This window comes from Xiphophorus couchianus, chromosome 22 (assembly GCF_001444195.1).
Source record: "Xiphophorus couchianus chromosome 22, X_couchianus-1.0, whole genome shotgun sequence".
NCBI classification, from domain to species: Eukaryota; Metazoa; Chordata; class Actinopteri; order Cyprinodontiformes; family Poeciliidae; genus Xiphophorus; species Xiphophorus couchianus.
The window spans coordinates 19,039,881-19,062,177 of record NC_040249.1 but is presented as its reverse complement, the minus strand read 5'-3'; the positions used below and the strand labels follow the sequence as shown (position 1 = coordinate 19,062,177).

Here is a 22,297-nt window from a genome sequence, read left to right as displayed (position 1 = left end):
GGCGGCGGCAGCAGCAGGTCTGAATCAGATGAGTTTTGGGTAAATGGAGGTTTTGTAAAAAATTACTCAAAACTCAAAAGTTTTCTCCTCCACCAAATGTGTGCCTCTTTGTCTCATCATGCAGCGTAGAAGTGAAGAAGGTTAAGTCTGCACTGAATGGCTGAGCCAGAGAGCGGGCACTGCAGGCTGTCTCCAGCAGGTGGCAGTATGTAGTGATCTGGGTCCTTAATGTATGTGGTGGAAATACAGAATGATGCCATCTGATAGCCAATACTGAATACAGTACCTGCCTTTCTGTTTGTTGGAGGAATAAGAGGGACGGAGGCAACAGCTGTGGAGGAAGGGAGAGGGGGGGGGTTCACAGTGCCTCTTCTGCCCAAGACCAGTTCACACACACACACACACCCACCCACATGTAAATATGAACAAACAAACACACGCACACAGCCTCGACAGTGCCCAAGCAGGCAAATTATTTTAACCACAGACGGTTAAAGTTTAACAAGTCCATCCAGGGAACGACAAGAGAGCAGGTTGAGTTTGTTACACATTCTTAATCTCTACCTTTTCCTGGAAAATAATGTCAAGAGGACTAAACAGAAAGGCAACAGGAAGTGGCATATAAATAATTCCCAAATTCCTACCCGTTCTCTGTGTCTCTCCTCTGTTCTGGTGGTGTTCTTGCACCCAGGATGCCACACTGTTGAGCCTTGGAAGCAAGATGGAAGGCAATTATGTAAGCCCATAATTCAAATAATTATTATCAATCATCATTAAAAGCCAAATCTGTGCCAAAAAAAGAACCAATATTCATGAACTCTACAAATTCTGACAAGAATGTTGATCAAATATTCGTCCTTCAACAATTATGTGGGAAAATTGTTGATAGCTGCACATGTGTTTTATTTGACTAAAAATAAATGTATGGATGAGTTTCTCAAGATCTTGCTGGGATATTAGTCCTTTGACCTTAGAAATGTTCTTCAGGTGATAAAATGCCGACTTTGTAATTGTCTTTATTTGTCTCTGAAATTTCAGGTGTTGGTTAGGTTAGGTTTAGCCTATATAAATTAATTAAAAATACATTTAAATCAATGGAAAATCTTTGTGGAGATAGAAAGATGTGCATAAAATATACCCATATGGACATACACTTTTAATTTTTAAATTACCAATTTGTTGATAAATGCTACTTAAGTTAATATAAGACAAATTAGGCATGTGGAGAATGAATCGCATTATTTGTAGCTTAATCCTTATTGGAGAAACTGGAAAGGTAACAACTATCACATGAAACAACCTCTTACATTTATAGGCATGTGTATTATTTCCTATTTCAAACCCAGTATTAGTGGCTCACCTAAGATTTACCTGAGATCACAAAAGTAAATTTAGGTACACTCACCTTGCAGATACATCTCTTCTCCCTCTGTGAACATCTGATTGCACCTGCTGCATCTCGCACAGCTGGGGTGGTAGTGTTTATCTCCTGCCTGAAAAATACAGAGCACAAAACTCAAAACACAAAACTCAAAAAAAAAAGACTTGACTTCACATGGAAATGAAGATCAATGGAGCCTACAGAAAGCCAAGCTGAGACTTCCAGGCTATAAAGCCAGGTGCTCCACCTGCTTCCTGTTACATTTCTTCCTCCTTCCAAGATCCAGGTTACTCTTAATGTATTACACTTCCTTTAAAGGGGATGATTAATATCACTTTACATACTGCACTCAAGAATGATGACCCACAAAAATGCTGACTTTGTTCAAAATGTGACCTCCACGACATCTACCCACTTGACGGTCAACCTGCCTTTCAAAAACCCGCTTTGAGCGAACCTACAAAACGCAACGCAATAAAAAGATAGGATAGCTGGAGAGTCTAAATTTCCTTCCACTCAGATGTGGCACTTTGCATGCAAAGTGCTCCATTATAAAAGCTAGTGCGAGTTTGACCACGGATGATAAATAGCCAAATGAAATACAGCCTGCAGGATAACAACTCTGTGTAACATTTCAGCCTGCAAGTGGCCACTTAGTGATATGCATAGTATTTGCATTTTACTGCATAAAAAAGTTCAATTGTCTGTGCTATTGCTATCCAGTTTATGGCCTGACTCAAATTTCCTTTTCAGCATAAAAATAAAATTGATGTTGTGAATAAGGAACTGCTTTTTCTTATATGATCGTGGTGGCTTCATAAAGTATAAAGTGCTCCTGTTTGCCTCCGATGGGTTACTATTGCTGCGCAGACAGATCGTCGGTGCCTAAACATGTTAACAATTACACAAACACAGCTCACACCATATGAAGCTTAAGCCCAGAGTTTCATAAGAGTCGCACGACATACAGAATTAATAAATAATCACATCCTAAATGTCAGAGGACATTCGTTGGGTGGGTTTATGTAATAATTATGCAATTTGTGGCAATGAAAACTTGTAGAGTGCATGCCACTGGAGTTACAAAATCTGCAAAGAATTAATATTTTACATGCATAAAGTCATGTAAAAGAGTCTGCTTGGATGGATGCTGAAGAGATTACACATCAGGGATTACAAACTACATTTCACAATTCTGCTCTGTGCAACATTTCATACTGGAAGCAGAGCAGCTTAATATATGCAAATTCTCCATCTATTTCAGTGCAAAACATGTAAATATGCATATTCCAAACAACATTATGTACGTTCAAGAATATTCCTGTAGCAGTTTTAAGTAAAAACATTGTGCCTTTGTATTCTTACCTTAGGCAGGCTCACAAAGGAGTAAGATGAGGTTAATAATTTGTTCCCAGAACCATGATAGATGGCTGCACAGAGAGTGCACAAGGACACATCTTCCTTTTGTATGGAGCCTATCAGCCGTATGCAGGGTGTGCTCCGTGTGCAGTTTCTTACCTCTAACACCTTCCCCGTGATGAACTGATGACACGCCTCACACTGAACTCCAAAATGGATCTGGTAGTCCTTCTCGCAGTAGGGGGCGCCATCCCTATAAAGAGGAGCGAGATAAATCCAATCCAGGATCCAGACATACTGTCACAATGCACGGCTGGGTCTGAGCAGGAGGCATGTTGAGAGACCAGCTGCTTACTTGCTGATGTACTCCCCGGTCAGCACTTTGCCACAGGCCTTACACTTAAAGCAGCCCAGATGCCACTGTCTGTCCAGCGCCAGAAGAGCCTGACCGTTCTTGATGTCGCGGCCACATCCTGAGCAATCTAGGAAGGCAGAAGGAGTAAAAAGTGCAGTTAATACAAAAGGTTAATTCCTGTCAATAATGCCAATAAAAAAGTGAAACTCATTTATTATGTAGCTATTTTGCACATTTTATACAATTATCTATGTCAAGTGTTTCTTTTTTATTAATTTTGATGATTATGACTTGCAGCTAATAAATTCAGTTGATCAGGCAGGAAGAATATTACACAAATAAAATACTTTTTCTTATCCATACGTCTTATGCCCACGGCAGTCATAAAAAAGACTGCTGACTTGACAGGTGCCCCATAGGCAGTCACCCTCCACAAGGAGGTTAAGGCACCAAAGGGTCACTGGTTGTTCACTAAACGCTGCATCCAAGCAGGTTAATGGAAAGTCGGCTGGAAGGAAAACCACCTCCTTGCTCAACAAATTTGTGGTGATTTAGGGAGTAAAGTCATCTCCTGGTGTTGGTCTACAGTGTTTTATAAACTCCAAAGTCAATGTGGCCATCTACTTCAAAACTTTCACTTTTACTGACAACGGAAATGCTGATATCATTCCCCAGCAGGACTTGGTACCCGCACATGATGCCAAATGTAAAAAAATTTGCTTTAATAAAGAAGGTATCACTGTGAGTTTTAGGCTAGGAAATTGGCTTAATTTCTGTGTTGCTGAATTTCAGTTTTTATTTAGCTATATTTATCAAAACACTTAAAATATATAATTCTGTGTGTGATAACTCTGTATATTCTGTAAGTTTTAAAAATTAATTCAGTTATTGAAATAAATAAAAAAAATTGACTATATTCTAACTAAGTGAGCAATATTTTGGTTGAATTATAAAATAAATTGACAGTGCCAGAAACAAAAGTTTGGATTCAAGTAAAAGCACGGCTCCATGAGCTGAAAAATTGATCAAGCATGTCAATTCTGACCCGAGACATTAGATGGTGATAGAGTGCAATTAGCAGCAGTCTGACAGTTGCCCCTTCTTATCAACACTCAGGACTGAAAGCTTCATCCATATCCAAGTAGGTTCTTGAGGCAGTGCAAGTGCAAAATGTTGGTTGCCATCTCTTCTTTAATAAATAGAACAACTCAGAGCCAACTGTAAGCACAGAGGAGGATAACTTTGTAAGGCATAACAAGGCTGTGATGATGACGCGAGTAGAATCAGCATGCCTTATTTATAGGTGACCTTGTCTAAAAGCTCTTCAAACGCAAGCAGAGAGACCAGCAGGGGTGGGAGAGGCGAGCAGGAGGGAGAAGCTGGAAGAGGAGGGGATTTCAGGGCAACGCGTTCCCTGCTCCAGAGGGAAGGAAATGCATGGGTATGAATTATTTAGCAATGCCTGTCTTCGTGTTATACACAAAGAAGAGCTGTGCAGAGAGAGAGCTGGAGGATCCCCTTGAAAAGGTGGACCTCTGTCATTCCTCTCATTCCTTTGGATTTACTGGAGACTTTCTGGGATATTATGTGGACTGGAAAAGATTCCTTTACATCTGTTTAACATTTGGCTTTAGTTGGTCTTTTATTGCCTGAATAAGCAGCTTATGACTGCAGATTGTTGCTAAAATTACACCATTTTAAACTTTCAAGAAAGTTGTCTACAGTGACTATACAAAGTATTCACTTCCTTGTATGTTTTACTCTTTTTATTTTTTTTATAAATAGACAGAAATATGTGGGTTTTTTACTGTAGGAAGTATTGAAAAAAAGGGAACGTTATGACTTCATCAGATGGGTTTTAATTTTTATTCCTATGATAATGAACACAGCGAACAACCAATAGCAATTATTCCAAAACCATCTGGACATCTAATTAGAGATTACGAATACTTTAATCATATTTGTGTGGACAAAATCCTCAACTTCCTAAAACGTCTTTTTAATTTGTGAATGAATGCGGGTTAATTCCTTTTAATTGCATGAAGTCCTGCGGTTAATTGTGATTAAAAATTGTAATCATTTCACGCTCCCTTGTATTTGTATTGCCTCTCAAAATATTGATGCCCTTTAAACTGTTCCACATTTTGTGATTCTCTCTCTGTTAGGTAATTACTATATGTCATCTTACAGCTGGCAACAACTTATTGAACCCTTACTGATAAAGAGTAACTCACTTCTTAAACAGCTTTGTAAAAAAAAACGTGTTGATTGTGGAGAAGATGTTAGTCTGTCTAAGAAGGGTGAAATCATTGGCATTCATCAGAGAAAACATCTAAAGAGATTGCAATACAGACTAAAACTGGGTTGAGAACTATTCAATGCATTATCAAAAATGGAAGGAAAGTGGGGAACCATCGTCTTCCAGGAAGAAATTTGGTCAGGAATAAATTGTGATTAATTGTGATTGCCGATTGCTTAAAAAGTAGGAACCATAAGAAGACCTATTTGCAGTTTACCACAGGCCATGAAGGAGACAGTAGACATGTGGAAGCAGGTGCTCTAGTCAGATGAGTCCATAAATTAACTGTTTGACCTTTGTGTAAAACATTATGCCTGGCCGAAAATTAAAACTACGTTTCACTCAGAGTACAATATCACCACTGCGACAAATGGTGGTGGCTGCATCATGCTTTGGGATGCTTTTTTTCTGCAGGAAGGTTAATGTGGGGAAATTTCAGAAGAAAACCTGTTAGAGCCAGGGAAAGAATAGACACTAGAGTGAAGGTTCACCTTCCAGAAAAATAACACCTCTACATCTGCAGTCAACAATACGATTGAATACTTGAGATTAAGGCGTCTAAAATATAGAAATTGTCTTACCATTTGTTGTGTTTTATGTTTTTCATTTAGTTTTTTACCAGTCTTTACCAATGGTTGCTAAAATTGGGAAAACCCATATCATTTTTCTTTAACTTCATAAAGACCTACCACTACCTTAACAAAATGTAATATTTACATGATATTGACATGTAAATAATTCGTAATAGCCTGAAAAGCCGTTAAAAAGATTGGTAAACAGCTACATTAAAAGTCATGGAGCAACACACTAGTTACTCCACGCTTTCCAGCCTCGAGTGAAACCAAACATGAGCTTTTGCCAAGCTAATTTCCTTCCTGTATTTTTATAAAGCAAAACAATAGCTACTTACTGCTGGAGCCCAGGATGTCCTTAGGTCCAGGAGACATGGGCTCGACGCAGTACTGACACAGGCAGTCCTTCCCGTTGAAGGTCACCCTGTCTCCGGCCGGGAACGGTCGTCTGTCAGACATGAAGTCAAAGAAACAACATGGTGTTGTCGCCCCGTGGCAAGTGTTACAGCTTATTAGTAATGGGTTACAGGGCTGAAGATGACAGGGCTCTCTGATGAAGATGTGTGTCAACACTGAGCGCCTGAGTAGGACATTCAGTCAGACAACGTACAGAAACGACACATGGCATGCTGCTGCACGCTGTCAACTGGAATTCCCACTAGTCTCATTTTAGTTCATCACAACAAATCAGTCTGTGCATCATGGGCGTGGTCACCGGCTATCCTTGAAATCTGATTGGTCACCCTGCCTGACCACACCCACCACAGCTGCCAATTAGTTTGTACTGTGCATTGATTAAATGTTTTCATTGACTAAAAGGTGCGCATTATTTTTATTTTATTCATTTACGTAGAAATTTATTGAACTTACTTGACTTTATCTTTAGTTTATAGATTGGAAAACCTGTTTGTGGTTATTTTATATTATTTATATGACATTATTCCTCTGTTTATTTTTTTTTCTATAGACTAATCTGATAATACTTATTGTGCTGAAGATCTTTCTACGTAATGTCATTTGTTTGAAATAAAGTACAATATAAACAAATAAATACTGTGTACAGATCAGTGTTTCGCCTACACTGTCAGTAGATGACAGAAATGCTTTTTTGTTGAATTTTTTTTATATGCAACATTAAATATTATTTAACATTTACATGAAAATCCAGGAGATAATAGCCAAGTCACTAATTTCTGTGCCTAATCCCATTAGCAGGTTGATGTATATGACGTTTAATAAGAAAAATAAAAAGCAGCCTCCATACTGCAAAAAACAAAAGAAAAAAAATCTTCATAAAGGAGAAAAGGGGATAATTAACCAGCAATTTGTAATCGATAACGGTTCAGTAATTTTGACATTAAGTTGATAAGTTTAATAGAGCTAGCACAACGGCGTTTAAAAAAAAGAGTTGTATACTCTTCTGTTTAGCTAAGCTATGCTAAGCTAAACAGGCTAATCATGTGACAAGAAAATAAGCCCGCTAAACAGATTCATGTGTTTTGTTTGGGTAAATACATGGTTATGTAATTCAAGTTTTCTTCCACTGTTCATTGTAAGTCTGCAGTGTATTTAGATGAAATAAAAATTTTAGCGTGCCACCCTTGTCTGGCCCCTTAATAAAAAAACAATAATAATCTAGACACGCCCCTGCTGTGCATGATGTGATTCTCACTGAACTGGAATCTATATGAAATGTTTCTGAAATCCACGTTACGTTTGCAGAGATATTCAAGTCATGGCTTTAGCAGACGCCTTACTTGCAGATGGTGCAGACGAAGCAGGAAGGATGGTAAGTTTTGCCCAGGGCGGTGACGACTTCTCCCTCGACAAAGTCCCCGCACCCGTTGCAGCGGGTGCCGTGCATGCGTTGGTAGTCGAGCATGCACAGATATTCCCCATTCTTCATGAAGAAGCCCCCCTGGGCGAGGTCACAGCCGCACACTGTACATGACACATACATTTGTTCTCATTTAGTCCTTTGCCAATATCTCTCATTAAAGTCACCCAACCTCTCCATGCACCGGTGGCTTTGTTGAGAGGCTCACCCAGTGTGTGAAATAGCTGCTGACTAAAAGGTCACAGGAAAATACATCTAACTGCTTTCTGTATTGCAGTGGGAAGCAAAACATAAAAGTGTTCAATCCTTTGATTATCAGGGCACAACTAAAACAACATGAACTAATAATTTAGCTCAGGAAAGTCACATTGATTTGTTTGGCTGATAACTGGTTTTGAATAATGTCTCAAATCTTCAGTCTCCAACGAGTTTCCTTCAATTCAAATATAACCTTGTAGTCTGCACAAACATGAAAGACTGAAATAACTAGAGATGTTATGTGAAGGATGACAAAGAATGAGAAATGTGATGTGATCTTGAATTCAGCTCCAAGTTTGTAAAAATAAGTAACTTATCTGCCCTGATCTAATCATTTAATGAAGGAAAATGTTGAATTCAAGCAATTAAATAAAATTTCAAAACAGTTTATTATAAGCATTTGAAGATTTAGAGGTAAAATAAATTTCACCACAACTTACACATTTAGTTACAACTTTAGTCGGGTTTGGTTTTGGTGGCTGATAAAAGGCTTTTCAGTTTTTAATAAACTTTTAACAAGTAGTTTTCTATTGGTCAGAAAATTAGTGAAGATTCAACAAAAGCTTCCATCATGACCCATGTGCTTCATTTATAGACCTGTAATTTTAAAACCTTTGTGGACCGCTTAATGTTAAATATCATTCTTATGTAAACGGACAACACTAAGTCCTGAGGATGAATGGAGAGGGTGACGAAAGGAATCATCTTTAATTGCATTAGAGTCCAGAGATGATGAGATTACTGACATAACTGAGTTCAAAAGAAAACCAGCGCCAGAGACGTGGTGGCTTCAGACTTTGAGCTCCGGCTGTTTCCACTTTTCATAAGTCTCATACCACTACAGAAATAGTAAACTCAATAAGACGGATTCATGAAATTCCACTGAAAACGTTTAGGGGAAACTTGAATTTGTGTGTCAAATGTAGTAAGAGAAAGAAATCAAAGATGTCATGTTTGGTTTATTTCTAAAATGACGTGGCTTCAACTTCATCCTATAGATTTGTCGGGCAACAGAGGATAAAGTTAAAACTAGGACTAAGACAGTGCCCATTAAAGCTATTCTCTTGTCCCCTTTGAGAATCATTAACCCCGACCAAAAGACAGAATTAGCACTAATCTCAGCGTTGGACAATGTTATTCTGAGCCCATGGTGAGCTAAGCTAACTCTATAACAGTGTTTAAGTCACCGATTAACAACAAAGGTTCAACGGGGATAGTTCAGGTCAAAATAGGGCTGCCTGATTAGCAAAGTGAGCCTGCATTATGCATGTGCCAGAATGCCAAAGACATGCAGTAACAGGGCTGAACCCATGTGGATAATAATGATTACATGTTGGATGGCATCTTAATTAGATGTAAAAAGTGAAGATACCTCATATAACCTTGTTATAGAATGCTGCAAAGTTACAATTTACAGTGCAGTGAAAGTATTCATAACACATGACCTCTTTCATATTTTCTCATGTATCATCTATAAACTTTCTAATAATCTGAATAATGTGGAATATATTTAAGACTCCACATCACCCTGAGGATACCAGAGTGGTGAAAGTATCATGCCGTGGGAATGCTTTTCTTTATTAAGTACGGGAAGGCTGGTTAGAGTTGATAGGAAGATGAATGGAGCTGAAAACAAGAGAACATTTCTTAGAGTCTGCAAAAGACTTGCCCCAGACCCAATTTGAGTCTGGGGTAGAAGTTAATCAAATGCACACCATACATTAAAAACTATTTTTAAAGTTTGAATTATCTATTTCTTTATAATTCATACTTATACTAAGTTTTTTTTTTCCATTTCAAATACAAATAAATTACATTATTATCTGTGGTTGTAACATTACAAAGTATGGAAGAGTTCAAGGAATATGACTAGTTTCCCAAAGAACTGTAGGGATTCTTATCCTGACCCATTCTGCTTATCCTAATACAACAGTGACTGTTACAGTCACTTGTAGCAACATTCTTTACACATCTTACCATTAACTTCGTACTCCATATAATTATATAAAATATATGTCTGCTACATGAGTAGTCAGTATCTACTATTGGCACTTCAGCTACAAATTTTCACACAACTCCCACAATTTTATTTATATATTTTTTAAAAAAGTCCAAGCTGTTTCATTTCTTGAATTGTAGAGAGACAACATGTTCATCCATCATCAGGAATATTAGGTTTCTCAAATCTGAATTAAGGCTGAGACAATCTTACAAGCAACATCAAATGAACACATAAAAAATTAAATATTAGTTACTTAAATCAGTACATTAGTGATAATAACTTCCTGTTATAAAATGTTATTATTTTTTTTACCTTTACAGGTGAAACACTTCAGGTGAAAGTGTTTGTTCTGCACCCGGAGGACCTCGCCCTTACATGGCTCCCCGCACTTGTAGCACTGAATCAGGGGCTTCTCGCTGGAGTGGTGGTGTGTGTCCTGGGTATGAGACACTGCAGCAGATGGAAAAATAAGCGTTACTACTGGCTCTGTTAATATGACCTTGTTCATCTGAGAAGGAACTGAATCCAACTTCTCAGAGCCTGTCAGAGTAAAAAAAAAAAAAAGTGAGTGGGACAGAGCAACTCTGGGTTTCTGGCCAGACAGACTCTCTAGAGACAACCCAAATATAGAGTGTCTTGATCAGCGGAGGACAACGTGTCAAATTGCAAAGGAGAGCAAGGCTTTGGAAATGATGCTGTAAAAAGGTATTGATAAAGTCGTTTCCACTATTAAAATTAAAGTACTTTCACCCTCAAAGTAAAGCATCAATTATATTTATGACCCATTACCGTTCATGATTAGCTTCCCATGTTTTTAAAGAGCAAGCATCTCAGATAATTGAGAATAAAAAGGTGTACAGTGCTGAGAGCAGAAACAAAGCTCAGCACAAAAAGTTAAAACAAGAGCGAATGCTGTAATTAAATATGATTCTAAGTAAAACCTGCAACTTGTGACAGAAACATAGGCAGCATCAAGAAACTGGGTATAATCTAGATTTTGACAGATTATATGAAAGCATAAGATAACAAAAAGGAAGATGGCAACAGACAGAAAGCAAAGGAAACTGCAAGAAAAAAGCTGCTTTTAATTTGAGAAAACCAGTGGGATTTGCTAACTTTTTTGGTGCTATTATATTCTTGCAAAGTAATGATTCATCTCTGTTTTATGTGTTCAAACTCATATGGAGCCAGTTCCATTCATCCATCAACTTCTTCTTTATCCAGGATCATTTTCTTAATCTGAAAATGTTTGGAAAATCTTTCAGAAATCTCAGAGGGAAGAAACCTCTGATGTTTCTGTGATTTATGTTTATTCTCCCAGTGAATAAACCTAAATACTTCTGCTATCCTAACTACACTAACTGAAAACACAGCATTTTCAGACAGATTTGTTTTTTTTTTTAATCAAATCCATAATCATGTTGTCTTTGTTTTAAAGTATCATAGAAACCCTGTTTCCCAGCAACTCCTCTCAAACTCATGCAGCATGACATCACATCTGCTCCTTACATAAATAATGAATGACCGCTCATGGCAGGAAAGCTAGAAAAAAACTGTTCTTATATCTTCTTCTGTTTTTAAAGGAGAAAATCCAGATTTAAGATTTTTTGCTTGGCATTTGTACAGCAAGAAAATAAGGCAAGGCTAAAAGGGAAGTGAGAATAAACAGGGAGTTAACTAAAATGAAAAAATAAAACACTGGTTTGCATTATATCTTTGTGGCATTTTAGCAATCTGCAAGAAAATGGGATTACATCTGTATTAGCAAGTCAAAGGTTTACAAAAACAACTAATATGAAGCATTTTTATGCATCTCTGCTTTCATAATATGGAATTAAATAAGAGGTTCAAGTATTGACATCATTATAGTCTTTTTACACAGACTTGCTATTATGAGATTGATTCATATTCACAGACAGTACCAGTAGCCTAATTTCTTTATATCAGTGGTATGTTAGTCTGTGGTCCCACCCCATAAAAAGTTTGGTGGTCCCTGACACAGACAGGCACTAATCCCCCTCTACAGTATGCAACTCCTGCTGCAGTGCCGCACTGCACAAAGCATATCAGTGGCCTGAAACCAGCAGATTATTTCATTTTCAAAGTCATTTAACTAGGCATCTTCTTTCACTCATCCTCTCATTTTCTATCTTTGCTGTATATTTCAAAGCTGACAACGCACCAACAGAGGCTTGCAACATGAAAACACACATCAAAGGATCTTTGCTCTTTCCGCTCTGCAGTGAATCATTAATCTGAAAGGCTAAAATAAGACACCAGTAAAAGGACAGAAATAGCATCATGAACAATCGATGGTTTAACCAAAGGAAGACATTACCCTGGATCACTGATTGCCAGGCCTCGCCTCAGCCTGCATCCCACCTTTACAGCTGCAGTGGCTTCCTGGTTTGATTGCAGTGAAATAACTCACTACTAAAAAGTTGCAAGTAAATTCTTACAGGCAAAATTACAGTTGCGAGAGTAATCTATTCACAATTAGGAATGAGAGCAGTTGTGAGATAATGAAAAACGGAGAAAGAAGAAGACAAATCCTCAGGAGGGAGACGAGAAGGAAGGCGGGTTACAGTGGGGAGGACCTGTCTCTCTGGTGTCTCTGATGTGATTACACTCAGCAGGACAATGAGTCATCTCTGGGTGAACCAAACTGCTGTGACACTGAATCGAGTGTCTGCAGCTCTGTGTGTCACATCACACCTCCGTGAACAAAGCACAGACCATCTGGGTGACTGCACTGTGGAAAAATATCTAATCTAACCATTTATAGACTCAATCTACAGGTCACTTTTTTTATAATCAAACTTGACCTTTTTTTTTTGTTTGTTTAAAGGGGACCTATTATGCAAAATAAGCATTTTGCATGTTTTTATTCTTCCAATTGGGTCTCAACCGCTTCTAAAAACAGCCCAAGAACTTAAAAAAAGCAATCTAGGGGGTTTTTTTGACAATAAGTTAATGCTTTTTGGTGTCTAGAAAACAAGGAGTTAAGTCACAATGAATAGCCACGTTACCTAGCAACCCCAGCAGAGTTCCTGCATGTTTTACTACTATACAATGGCTGTTGGAAAAGACAAGAGTTTGGTTCTTGACTTACTATCCAGAAACCACTTGCTCAACTGCAAAAACACAAAATCTTACCAGGTAATTTTTGTCTAGTTTCTAGCGCAAAGATTTTAGTAAACTTGAAATAAGGCAAAACTAACTTACAAGCAACTCTTCAGGAAGATATCTGAGCTTGTTTTAAGTAAATAATTCCTTAAAATTGATGAAAAACTACTTATTCCATTGGCAGATGATTCCACTTAGAGCAACACATTTTTCACATGTTATAAGTAAAATAATCTGCCAATATAACTAATACTTTTTCATCAATATTAAAAAATCATTTACTTAAAACAAGTTCCTACATCTTCCAGAAAAGGAGGCTCCACTTCTGCTTTTCAAGGCTGTATGCTTGTATAATTACGCCTCTGTTTGCAGTTATTTTCTTGTGTGAGTATAAATGTTGAGTCTGGGGGTGTGTGGCCAGAAGCAGTTTATTTGGATTTGAAGTGACAAATGAGCTAAAACAGATCATTCTGAAAGGAGCTCAAAATAGGCAGAACTGACCAGAATAAATACATCTAAGAGTAATTTGGTGTAAAAAATTTAGTAAACATGTTTTGTGTCGTCCATAAACCTATCCTAACCGGTTCAAGGCAGCATGATAGGTCACATTTAAACTATATTTTTACCTCCCACTGGCACAAGAACAAAAAATTAATCAATTCCATCAATTTCTTGATTATATACAATGAAGAAATTGAATTCCTTCATAAATCTCCATGAATTATTAAAAATGATTCATTAACAGTTTTGATTGACCGCTTAGTGTTATATATGTCAAGCAGTTATGATTCAAGCAGAAATATTTAAGCCTTCCCACATGTATTATTGGTATAAAACAGAAAATGCTGAATGTCATGAAAGCACAGCATGCACAGCCGTAATTGGTATAATTGGATCAACAAGTAACATCTTCTGCCTCTCTGAGTCTACTTTTCTTATTATTAAGGCTCAAACATGCTTTCCCAGTGTCTGCCCACTGAAGAAACTGGAGATTGAATTGATATCAAAATTTGCATTTATCTTTTAAAACAGTAAAAATAACGTGCTAAATTTCTCAATGGCTGTGCTGGTCATTTCACCCCTTCACAGTTTAAACTTTTTGGAGTTTTGTACAGTATGAAAAAGAGCACTGTGCCTCAAGACATTTTGTATTAACCACAAATCAATCAATTTACCCCTTTGACCAATAATACACCCAAATGTTTACCAATTTGTCCATTTCATGTCCATACTTAAAACATTTAACCAAAGAAATGCTATGAAAACCTACTGCTAGCATTTTTGTTTGTTTTGGTTTTGCTACATAAACTTATTCCTTTACAACTGAAATTGGTGCATGGCTAGAATTTAACATCTAGTCAAGGATGGAACCTATCATACCTGTAAAGTTTGGGTGTCGAAGGAAATAAACTGCAAATGTTGCTAGATGTCATTTATCAGTCATATAACAATTTTTCCTTGCAGCAGACTGTGAGTATGATGTAAAAAAAGTACTTTAAACCATTGTTAAATCGGGTAGTAGACGTTCACTTGGTTAGTATGAAAAAATGTACAAAACATCCTGCAGTAGATAATACAAAGACTGAAACTGCAAAAGGACAATGAGGTGAAATAATCAGGAACTGACATTGGGGTTCATGCAACTTTGAAAACTGATTATTTTAAGTAATTTTCTAGAAACTTCTCTAGTCCACTGAAAGCAAATATGTGAAGAAGAGGGCTGAAGAGGACAAGTGAGTAGGTTAGGTATCTAGTTAAATAGCTGTCTTGCTTTCTTTTAGCACTAATTATGTCAAAACATTTGACATTATTGTAATTACGAAAACATATAACTGCCTGTAAGTCACATTTATTTTCAGTAGACTCATTTCCCTTCTCCTTCTAGCTTCGGTCTTATGAATCAAGCAATAAGATGTACGTTTTCCTTCTAACAGTTGGGTAATTGACTGTTTTTTCTACCTTGTCACGCACTGAATGCCATTTAGAGGTTTTATGGTGAAAAGTCTTTTCTTTTGCAAGAACCACTTAGCTGGTGAGTCAAACCTTTCATGTAATGCTATTATTTATCCGATGTTGTAAAAATCTAGGGCAGTGTTGATTTTTTTTTTTTTGGTTCTCTCTATTTAAAGCATTTCTGCATAGACAAGAAAAAAGGAGCTGACATCATAACAGGTTGATGAGAATCCAAGACAAATGTTGGGATCCTATTTGCTGAGGATTTAAAATTAAATTTGTGCTTTTCAAGCTACAGATAAACATTATGGCAGAGATTATTTTTCATTTATTTTATTAAGAGTTGCATATCCATGAAAGGCATTGTTAAACTTTCTCAGAGAACTGAAATTTCACCATATAAAAATCAAATTCATTCATTAATGATTCTCTATGAGCTTTTGTTGCTCTTATTACGCTACAAGGCCATAAATTTGAGGAAATATGTTTTAAAATATGGATTTAGAATGAATCCATTAGTAGATCTCTAGTGGTTGTTGTGATACAGGCAAAGTAGTGCTTCATTTGCTCAAATTTATATGATATAATAGTATGAATAAGTTAGGAAGAAGCACATTAGGCAACCTCAGCACAAAGTGAATTACTGGAGTAAGGAATTGTAAGATTTTCACGGCTCACATTCCTGTTTCTGGTCAGCATGTGTTGGTTCTGCTGACAGAGTTATCTGTCCTGCTTCATCGACACCGGATAAAGTGACAAATCTGAGGATGAACGCACAATGAATACCCAGAGAACCATCCCGCTGACTGAGGGAACAATAACTAACACAGGGCCAGAGAAAGAGGGCTGCCCCCTCAAAAACCCAGCCCCCCAACCCATTTAACCAGAGCCTCGCTGTGTTGGCAGTAATAAATACTGCAGATGATGCCTGAAAGTGTTGAATCCCCTCAGGACAGTATATTTTTATGAAACAAGTACCCCGATTCCAATTGTACAGCCCAGTGGATTGTGGCTATTGACACAAGAGCGCAGGACTTGCTGAAGAGGCTTCAAAATTTGTTGCCTTCATTTCCTGCCATGAGTCCAGAGGAATGCAAAAGCAGGGAGTTCGGAAAATGCACCGGGAGAAGGGGAATTCCATAAAACAAAAAGGCATAAAAATAAGAAGACTTCATAAAATATTAAATTGCTCTTTTCCTTTGTTACTGTTGAAATTGCAGACATAAGAGCTTCCAAATGTATGTCAGTCAGTGTGTGCTTGATGGTTTTCGGGAATTTGTGACCAAAACAAATACACAATTAGAGGGATACAGGCAATCGTCTACACTCCTTTTGCCCCAGCCAATAATTTTGGTAGCTGTGTCCACTTCATAGGTAATAAAGCAGAGGCAAACATAGTTTTTACCCCTATAATCATCCAGTTTAAACACTCAGATGGAATATTCCAGATGGAGTCGTCGCTAAGACGAGCATCAAAGAGGCACAAATAAATCCCACCATGATATCCAATTAATATTTCTTCAAGCATGGGTATATGGATGTGTTTGGGGGGGTTAAAAGGGACGGTGGAGCCTTTTATCACCCACATTTGAAAAGGAGCTCTTAAGTCCTCCCCCTCCATGAATATGTATGGCTCTTCTTCTTTCTGCCCTGCCACCAACATCCCAGACAAAGCACTTCAAACACTGGGCAGAAACTGTAGGAGGAGGAGCGGGGACCCTATCATCCTCCAGCAGATCCCCCCTAACACTTAATAAGTAGTCCTCTGGGACCTTAGCTTTGAATAATGACCTGCTTTCTATGGTTGAGCACAACAGTGCAGAATTTTAGCCACTAGCAGGTACACAATCATAATAATTTACTGTTGAACAGAGAGAAAGACTTCCGTTATAGCTATTTATCTGAGAGGAGACAATAGCAGCTTCATGAACTGCAGAAGTCGTGATTAAAGAGAAGCTGATAAAGGCCTTGGCTCTTTAATAGGCTGTATTGGCCCCATAGTCTGGTTGTATTTCCTGTGACCAGCTAAGTGAAAAGCTGTTTGTTGACTTGCACAATTGGCAGTTTTGCTCCTTTGTACCTCCGCAATGTTGGTCATTTCAGCCCCAACTTTCTCAAGAGCAAAGTAGAGCTATCTGCAATGGGACAGGTCACTAACCATGCACCAATTTACAGCTCAAATTAATTTACTAGTCTCTGCTGTAAGCAAATGTGGCTATATGTCTTTAAGAAATAGTATAAAAATATAACGATAAACTATAACCCACAGAACAATATTAGGAGCCTGTACAATTGGAACTGGGAAGCGGAATCCATAAAATATTTAGGGGTCACATTGTCCAAGGATTTTTCCAGGATTTTTGATGTCAATTATGGGCCCCTAATTTCAAATCTGAAATCTCAAATTTATACTTCAGCATGGAGTCGGTCAGAATAAACATTCTACCTATTGCAATGTTTACCTATCCTGTTATCAGAAAGGCGTTTCATAGAGTGGGAAAGATTAATATCTCAGTATATTTGGCAGGGGGAAAAGGCAAGGGTGAGGTATAGAACGCTGCAGTTAAAGAAAGAGAAATTGGACTGGGTCTTCCCAATCTACAGGTCTATTACCATGCACCTCAGTGTTCTGACCAGTGTTCTGTGTTCTCCATCTTACGATGCAAGGTGGAAAGATTTGGAAGGAACAACAGTGGAAGGTATACCTTTAATATTAGTATTAATGGACAAGGATTTATAAGAGTGGCTGAGTATACCACATGAGTCAATGCTGGATTCTTGGAGAAAGGTAATTAAAATTTGTAAATTAGGTAACCAGATAAAAATACTCAGATGCTGTGCCTTTGATTCAGCTTTTAAACCAAACAAGATTGATGGGAGATTTAGAGGATGGATCCAAAAAGGATTAACCACTTACTATACATTTACTCATGTTTCAGAGTTTTGAGGAACTTCAGAGATCTAATGGGTTGGAGAGGGAATGACTTCTTTAGATATCTACACGTTAGGGCCTATTTCAATCAAAAATATATGTGGCAATTGGGAAACAGCCAAACCAAGACTTTTTAATGTGTTTTTGTCCTTGCTGAAGTCAGGTTCATGCAAGAAACTTGTTTCCATACTGTACAATGGTATTCTATCCTCTAAGTAAGGTGACACAAACTGCATAAGAAACAAGTGGGTAAAAGAAAGAAATTTATCTATCTCAACTGAAGTCTGGGAACAGATTAACAAATTACACTGGATGACCTTGAGCTCCAATACATGGAGACAGTTCTGTTGGAAAAACACTGTTCGATATTTTGTAACTCCAGTTCAGAAAAAACATCGGGGCAGCGGAGACGCATGTTGGAGACTCTGTGGAACAAACGGGGCAAATCATCATCACATCTTCTGGGGTTGTCCGGTGATTAAAGTTTTTTGGGAGCAAATGTGTTCCCACCTAAATAACATCTTTACTGAAAAATTCCCATGTAAATGTGAATCCCTATACTTAAGAAACATTTCATTTGATAACTGGACTCTCAAAGATAAAAAACAGCTGTTATTGCTCCTGGCAGCAAGCAAAAAGACAATCACTAGAAAATGGTTAGAGCCTGAAGCACCGGCAGTTGAGGACTGGGTCAATATTGTACAGGACATTTACATTTTAGAGAAGTTATCTTTTTCTGTTGAAGGTCGAAAGGAATCATTCCTCAGGATTTGGTCTAAATGGACAAATTATGTGAATTCAGTAATCCCTGTGGACTAAATATGTCTATCACATGCAAATACTGTTGTGCTGTGTATTGTACCCTGGTTCAGGCTTATGGCAAACTTATGCTCTTGACTGTGTTTTTCCTCTAAAATAAGAAATATCAGACCAGACCCACCCCTAACCCCCACTCACTCTTCTCTTATGGATGTTTGGTTACTATACAAAAATCCTGGATTGGCTTATGTTATTCCTTCTCTTACTTCCATTGGTGGAAGCTGGATTGTCCAAAGTAATTGTAACTTGCCTTTCCAAATAAAAAAATAATAAAAAAAAAAGAAATAGCATGAAAATAGTAAAATCACAGGAAGTTTTGGACATTTCACACCTGACTTTTTCAGGTATGAACTGCTGCCCATCAACGTATCCTGTGTGGTGTTTTATAAAAACAAATTCGTACCCACTTTGACAACGACAATATAAAGTAATTGTATATTCTACTCACAATCTACTGTATGGAAATGTGGTTGCATGACTAATAAATAATATCTACTAGAAGGAAGTCATTAGAGTGTAGGTAATTTCACCCCATTGTAGTTCAGACCAGTTAAACCTTTTCTTCATTTCTGGGGTATAAAATTGAAATTCCTATCAGAGGGAATTATGTATCAACTAATTTATCAATTTGTCCCCACCAGGAAGACTTATTTTATTTTACTGAACATTGGAAGTAAATTTCTATAACCTAATACAAGGAAAGGTGTTAATAAATAATATCTAACAGAGGGTCCCGATCATTGTGCCACTTTGCTACTTCTAACTTTTCCAAATTTGGTGCACACATCGGTTCAAAGTTGGCTGTTTCAAGTTATTAAGTTATTGTCTATATTCTAGAAATAATCTATATAAGATGTAAGCCTTTTTATGAACATTTATCTCTAAACTAAAAAAGATTAGGCCTTGGTTTTATAAATACACTGCTCAAAAAAATAAAGGGAACACTCAAATAACACATCCTAGATTTGAATGAAAGAAATATTCTCATTGAATAATTTGTTCTGTACAAAGTTCCATTTGCACAACAGCAGGTGAAATTGATTGTCAATCAGTGTTGCTTTCTAAGTGGACCGTTTGATTTCACAGAAGTTTGATTTACTTGGAGTTATATTGTGTTGTTTAAGTGTTCCCTTTATTTTTTTGAGCAGTATATATCAGTAAGAAACAATTTGTTTATGGATACAAAATAGAAGTTGGAAGTGAATAACACATAAGGACTAGGTTTAAAATGGGAGTAAGTGTTGACAAACAGATAAATTAAACCAGAACTTAGAATTACTTCGGTTTGATCAGCAGTCAAAATCTGCCATATATCAAAATGGTAACCAGTAACTATAAAATATTCACATTATATTACAAAATTATATTAAATAATATGCAATTTGAACATTTACTTTGTTTATCTAGTTTATCACAATCTGAACATTTTCAGCAAAATAAATAGATGCCCAAGTAATTTGGGTCAGTTTGTCCCATTTGCCAGTTTGTGCCTTCATACACGCATTTCATTTTTATTTTTTGCTTGTTTCTTTTGAATGTTTTCATGAATTATGGTGGTAAATAGTCACAAAATGTTCAAATCTCACACAGTATATTTAAATGAACTTGTATATTATTATCTGATATGTAGTATTATATCCAACTCCAATTTATTTTGGTTCTGATCCCAGTTTGGACGAGTTGATTCATATAAATTATAGCATATACATCTCATCAAACTCTGAGCAAACTGCTGCTGTTGTCCCCTGGAGTCATATTACTATTTACAGCGTACTATATATAGAATATAGAGAATTAATTTTAATCAAAGATTTTCCCAGTTGAGTACAAATTTATATATGGTAAGTATAAAAAGTCCAGTGGTAGAGAACACCCTTTTGTACAAGAAAAAACTGAATCCTAAGCGATCAGACCGCATTTCTTTCATGTGACTCCTGTTGTTTTTAGCTTGTTGGGTTCAGACTCTCTATGACAGAACATTTATCTCATCTGTATATTCCGGTGCTATGTGCCAGCTGTACAAACACTGTGTGTTGCACTGCTGCCTGTGAAAAGGAGTTTAGCTCCTTTTTCAGAGTGTAGGCACAGGCAAGCTTCAAAGATGAGGCACAACTGCAGTCGTCTGCAGTCGTCTGCAAAAATAAAAATCAGAAGAGACAGCTACACTTGAAAAAGAAAATTTCACATAATGAATATGTGGAGTGTGGGTCAAGAAAAAAGTATTTTAATGTTGTACATAGTCTTGCACAATAAATCTGTGGATAAAATATGATGAAAGAATTTGAGGAGGATATTAGATTTTGAGTTTAAAAATAGGTTAGACACAGGGGTGTAGTAACATTATAACATCACAATATTTCTAGTCTAGTCTTGTGAAATCACACTGTTGCGTCGGCAGTTACAAAAGCACTGAAGAAGCCTCCACCACTTTTTAAATAGGTTTTGTGCCAAAGGTTTTATTACTCACTACACTAGAACAAAAAATGTTGACAGAGGGACAGAAAAGATGTAAAGGATTTGTCCTATATTTACGTTATTAGCTGCTAATATAATAAAGGCTATTTCAAAGTTTTCGATGCCTGAACTTGATCTCATTTTTTTTGGTTAACAATCTAAAACATAGGCTAATTAAACTTAAGCTGGATAAGATGAACAGTGTAGGATAAGTAACTCATTATACATTTTTTAACTACAGAACATGATCATGTCAATTTATAGTATTAATGTATGGACTACACTCAAATTATAGTGAAACCATAGTCAATCTTGATATATTAAAGTAGTTTATACACTGTTTACAAATTCTTCAAAACATAGTTTGTTGTTTGTGAAAGTTTTCATCGCTTTGTCAAAATAAAAAAGGAATCCTTGAGCTTTACAGTTTTTCCCCAAAGTGATTGCTAAAATCACATTTTGTTCTCATCTACCTGATACTGTGCAACTGTCTCGTTTTCTGAGCTGGTTGTACTCGTGGCAACCATTTAGAGAGGAACAGCTCTCTAAATGCAGACCTCTTTCTATCAACAAATCCCAACAATGTCCAGATAAAGTGGCTGCATACAACTATGAAAAACGTCCGGAGGGAGTCTGGGAAAAGAAACATGTGGGATCCAGAGGTTATAGAAGTTCTGCCAGCATCAGAGCTCAACCGCAAGGGCCGTTTCTTTGTGGCCAGTCGGACCCACATGAAGGGACCAGATTCAGAGATGGACGCCGCCTCCAGTGCGCGGTCAGATGCATAAACAGACTTACTCAATGAAATCTGTCAAAAATATCTGTAACCCCATTTTATGATGTTGGTGGGGGGCAAACATACACTCTTTGAGAGCTTACATAAATTTTACAGCATCTTTTATGTATTTTGAGCAAAATGTATCCACAAAAATTAGGACCAAAACAAGAAG

At 37.2% G+C, this 22,297-nt stretch overlaps 1 protein-coding gene across 12 annotated transcripts in view; it reads right to left on the bottom strand.

Moving 5' to 3' along the window:
* Nucleotides 1-22,297, bottom strand: part of ablim1a (actin binding LIM protein 1a) — a 54,370-nt gene that overhangs the window by 15,531 nt on the left and 16,542 nt on the right. For 11 of the 12 annotated variants that reach the window (XR_003594172.1, XR_003594173.1, XM_028007286.1 and 8 more), the window contains exons 2-8: nt 10,376-10,513; nt 7,724-7,907; nt 6,305-6,414; nt 3,096-3,222; nt 2,900-2,993; nt 1,406-1,493; nt 645-709 (exon numbers count right to left, since the gene is read on the bottom strand). Coding sequence is in view for 10 of the 12 variants with exons in the window: in XM_028007286.1 (XP_027863087.1) it covers nt 645-709; nt 1,406-1,493; nt 2,900-2,993; nt 3,096-3,222; nt 6,305-6,414; nt 7,724-7,907; nt 10,376-10,513 (806 nt within the window). In the remaining 2 variants the exon portion in view is untranslated. Of the gene's footprint in view, nt 1-644; nt 710-1,405; nt 1,494-2,746; nt 2,866-2,899; nt 2,994-3,095; nt 3,223-6,304; nt 6,415-7,723; nt 7,908-10,375; nt 10,514-22,297 lie in introns of those variants that run through there. The other variant, XM_028007291.1, reaches the window with a different exon arrangement.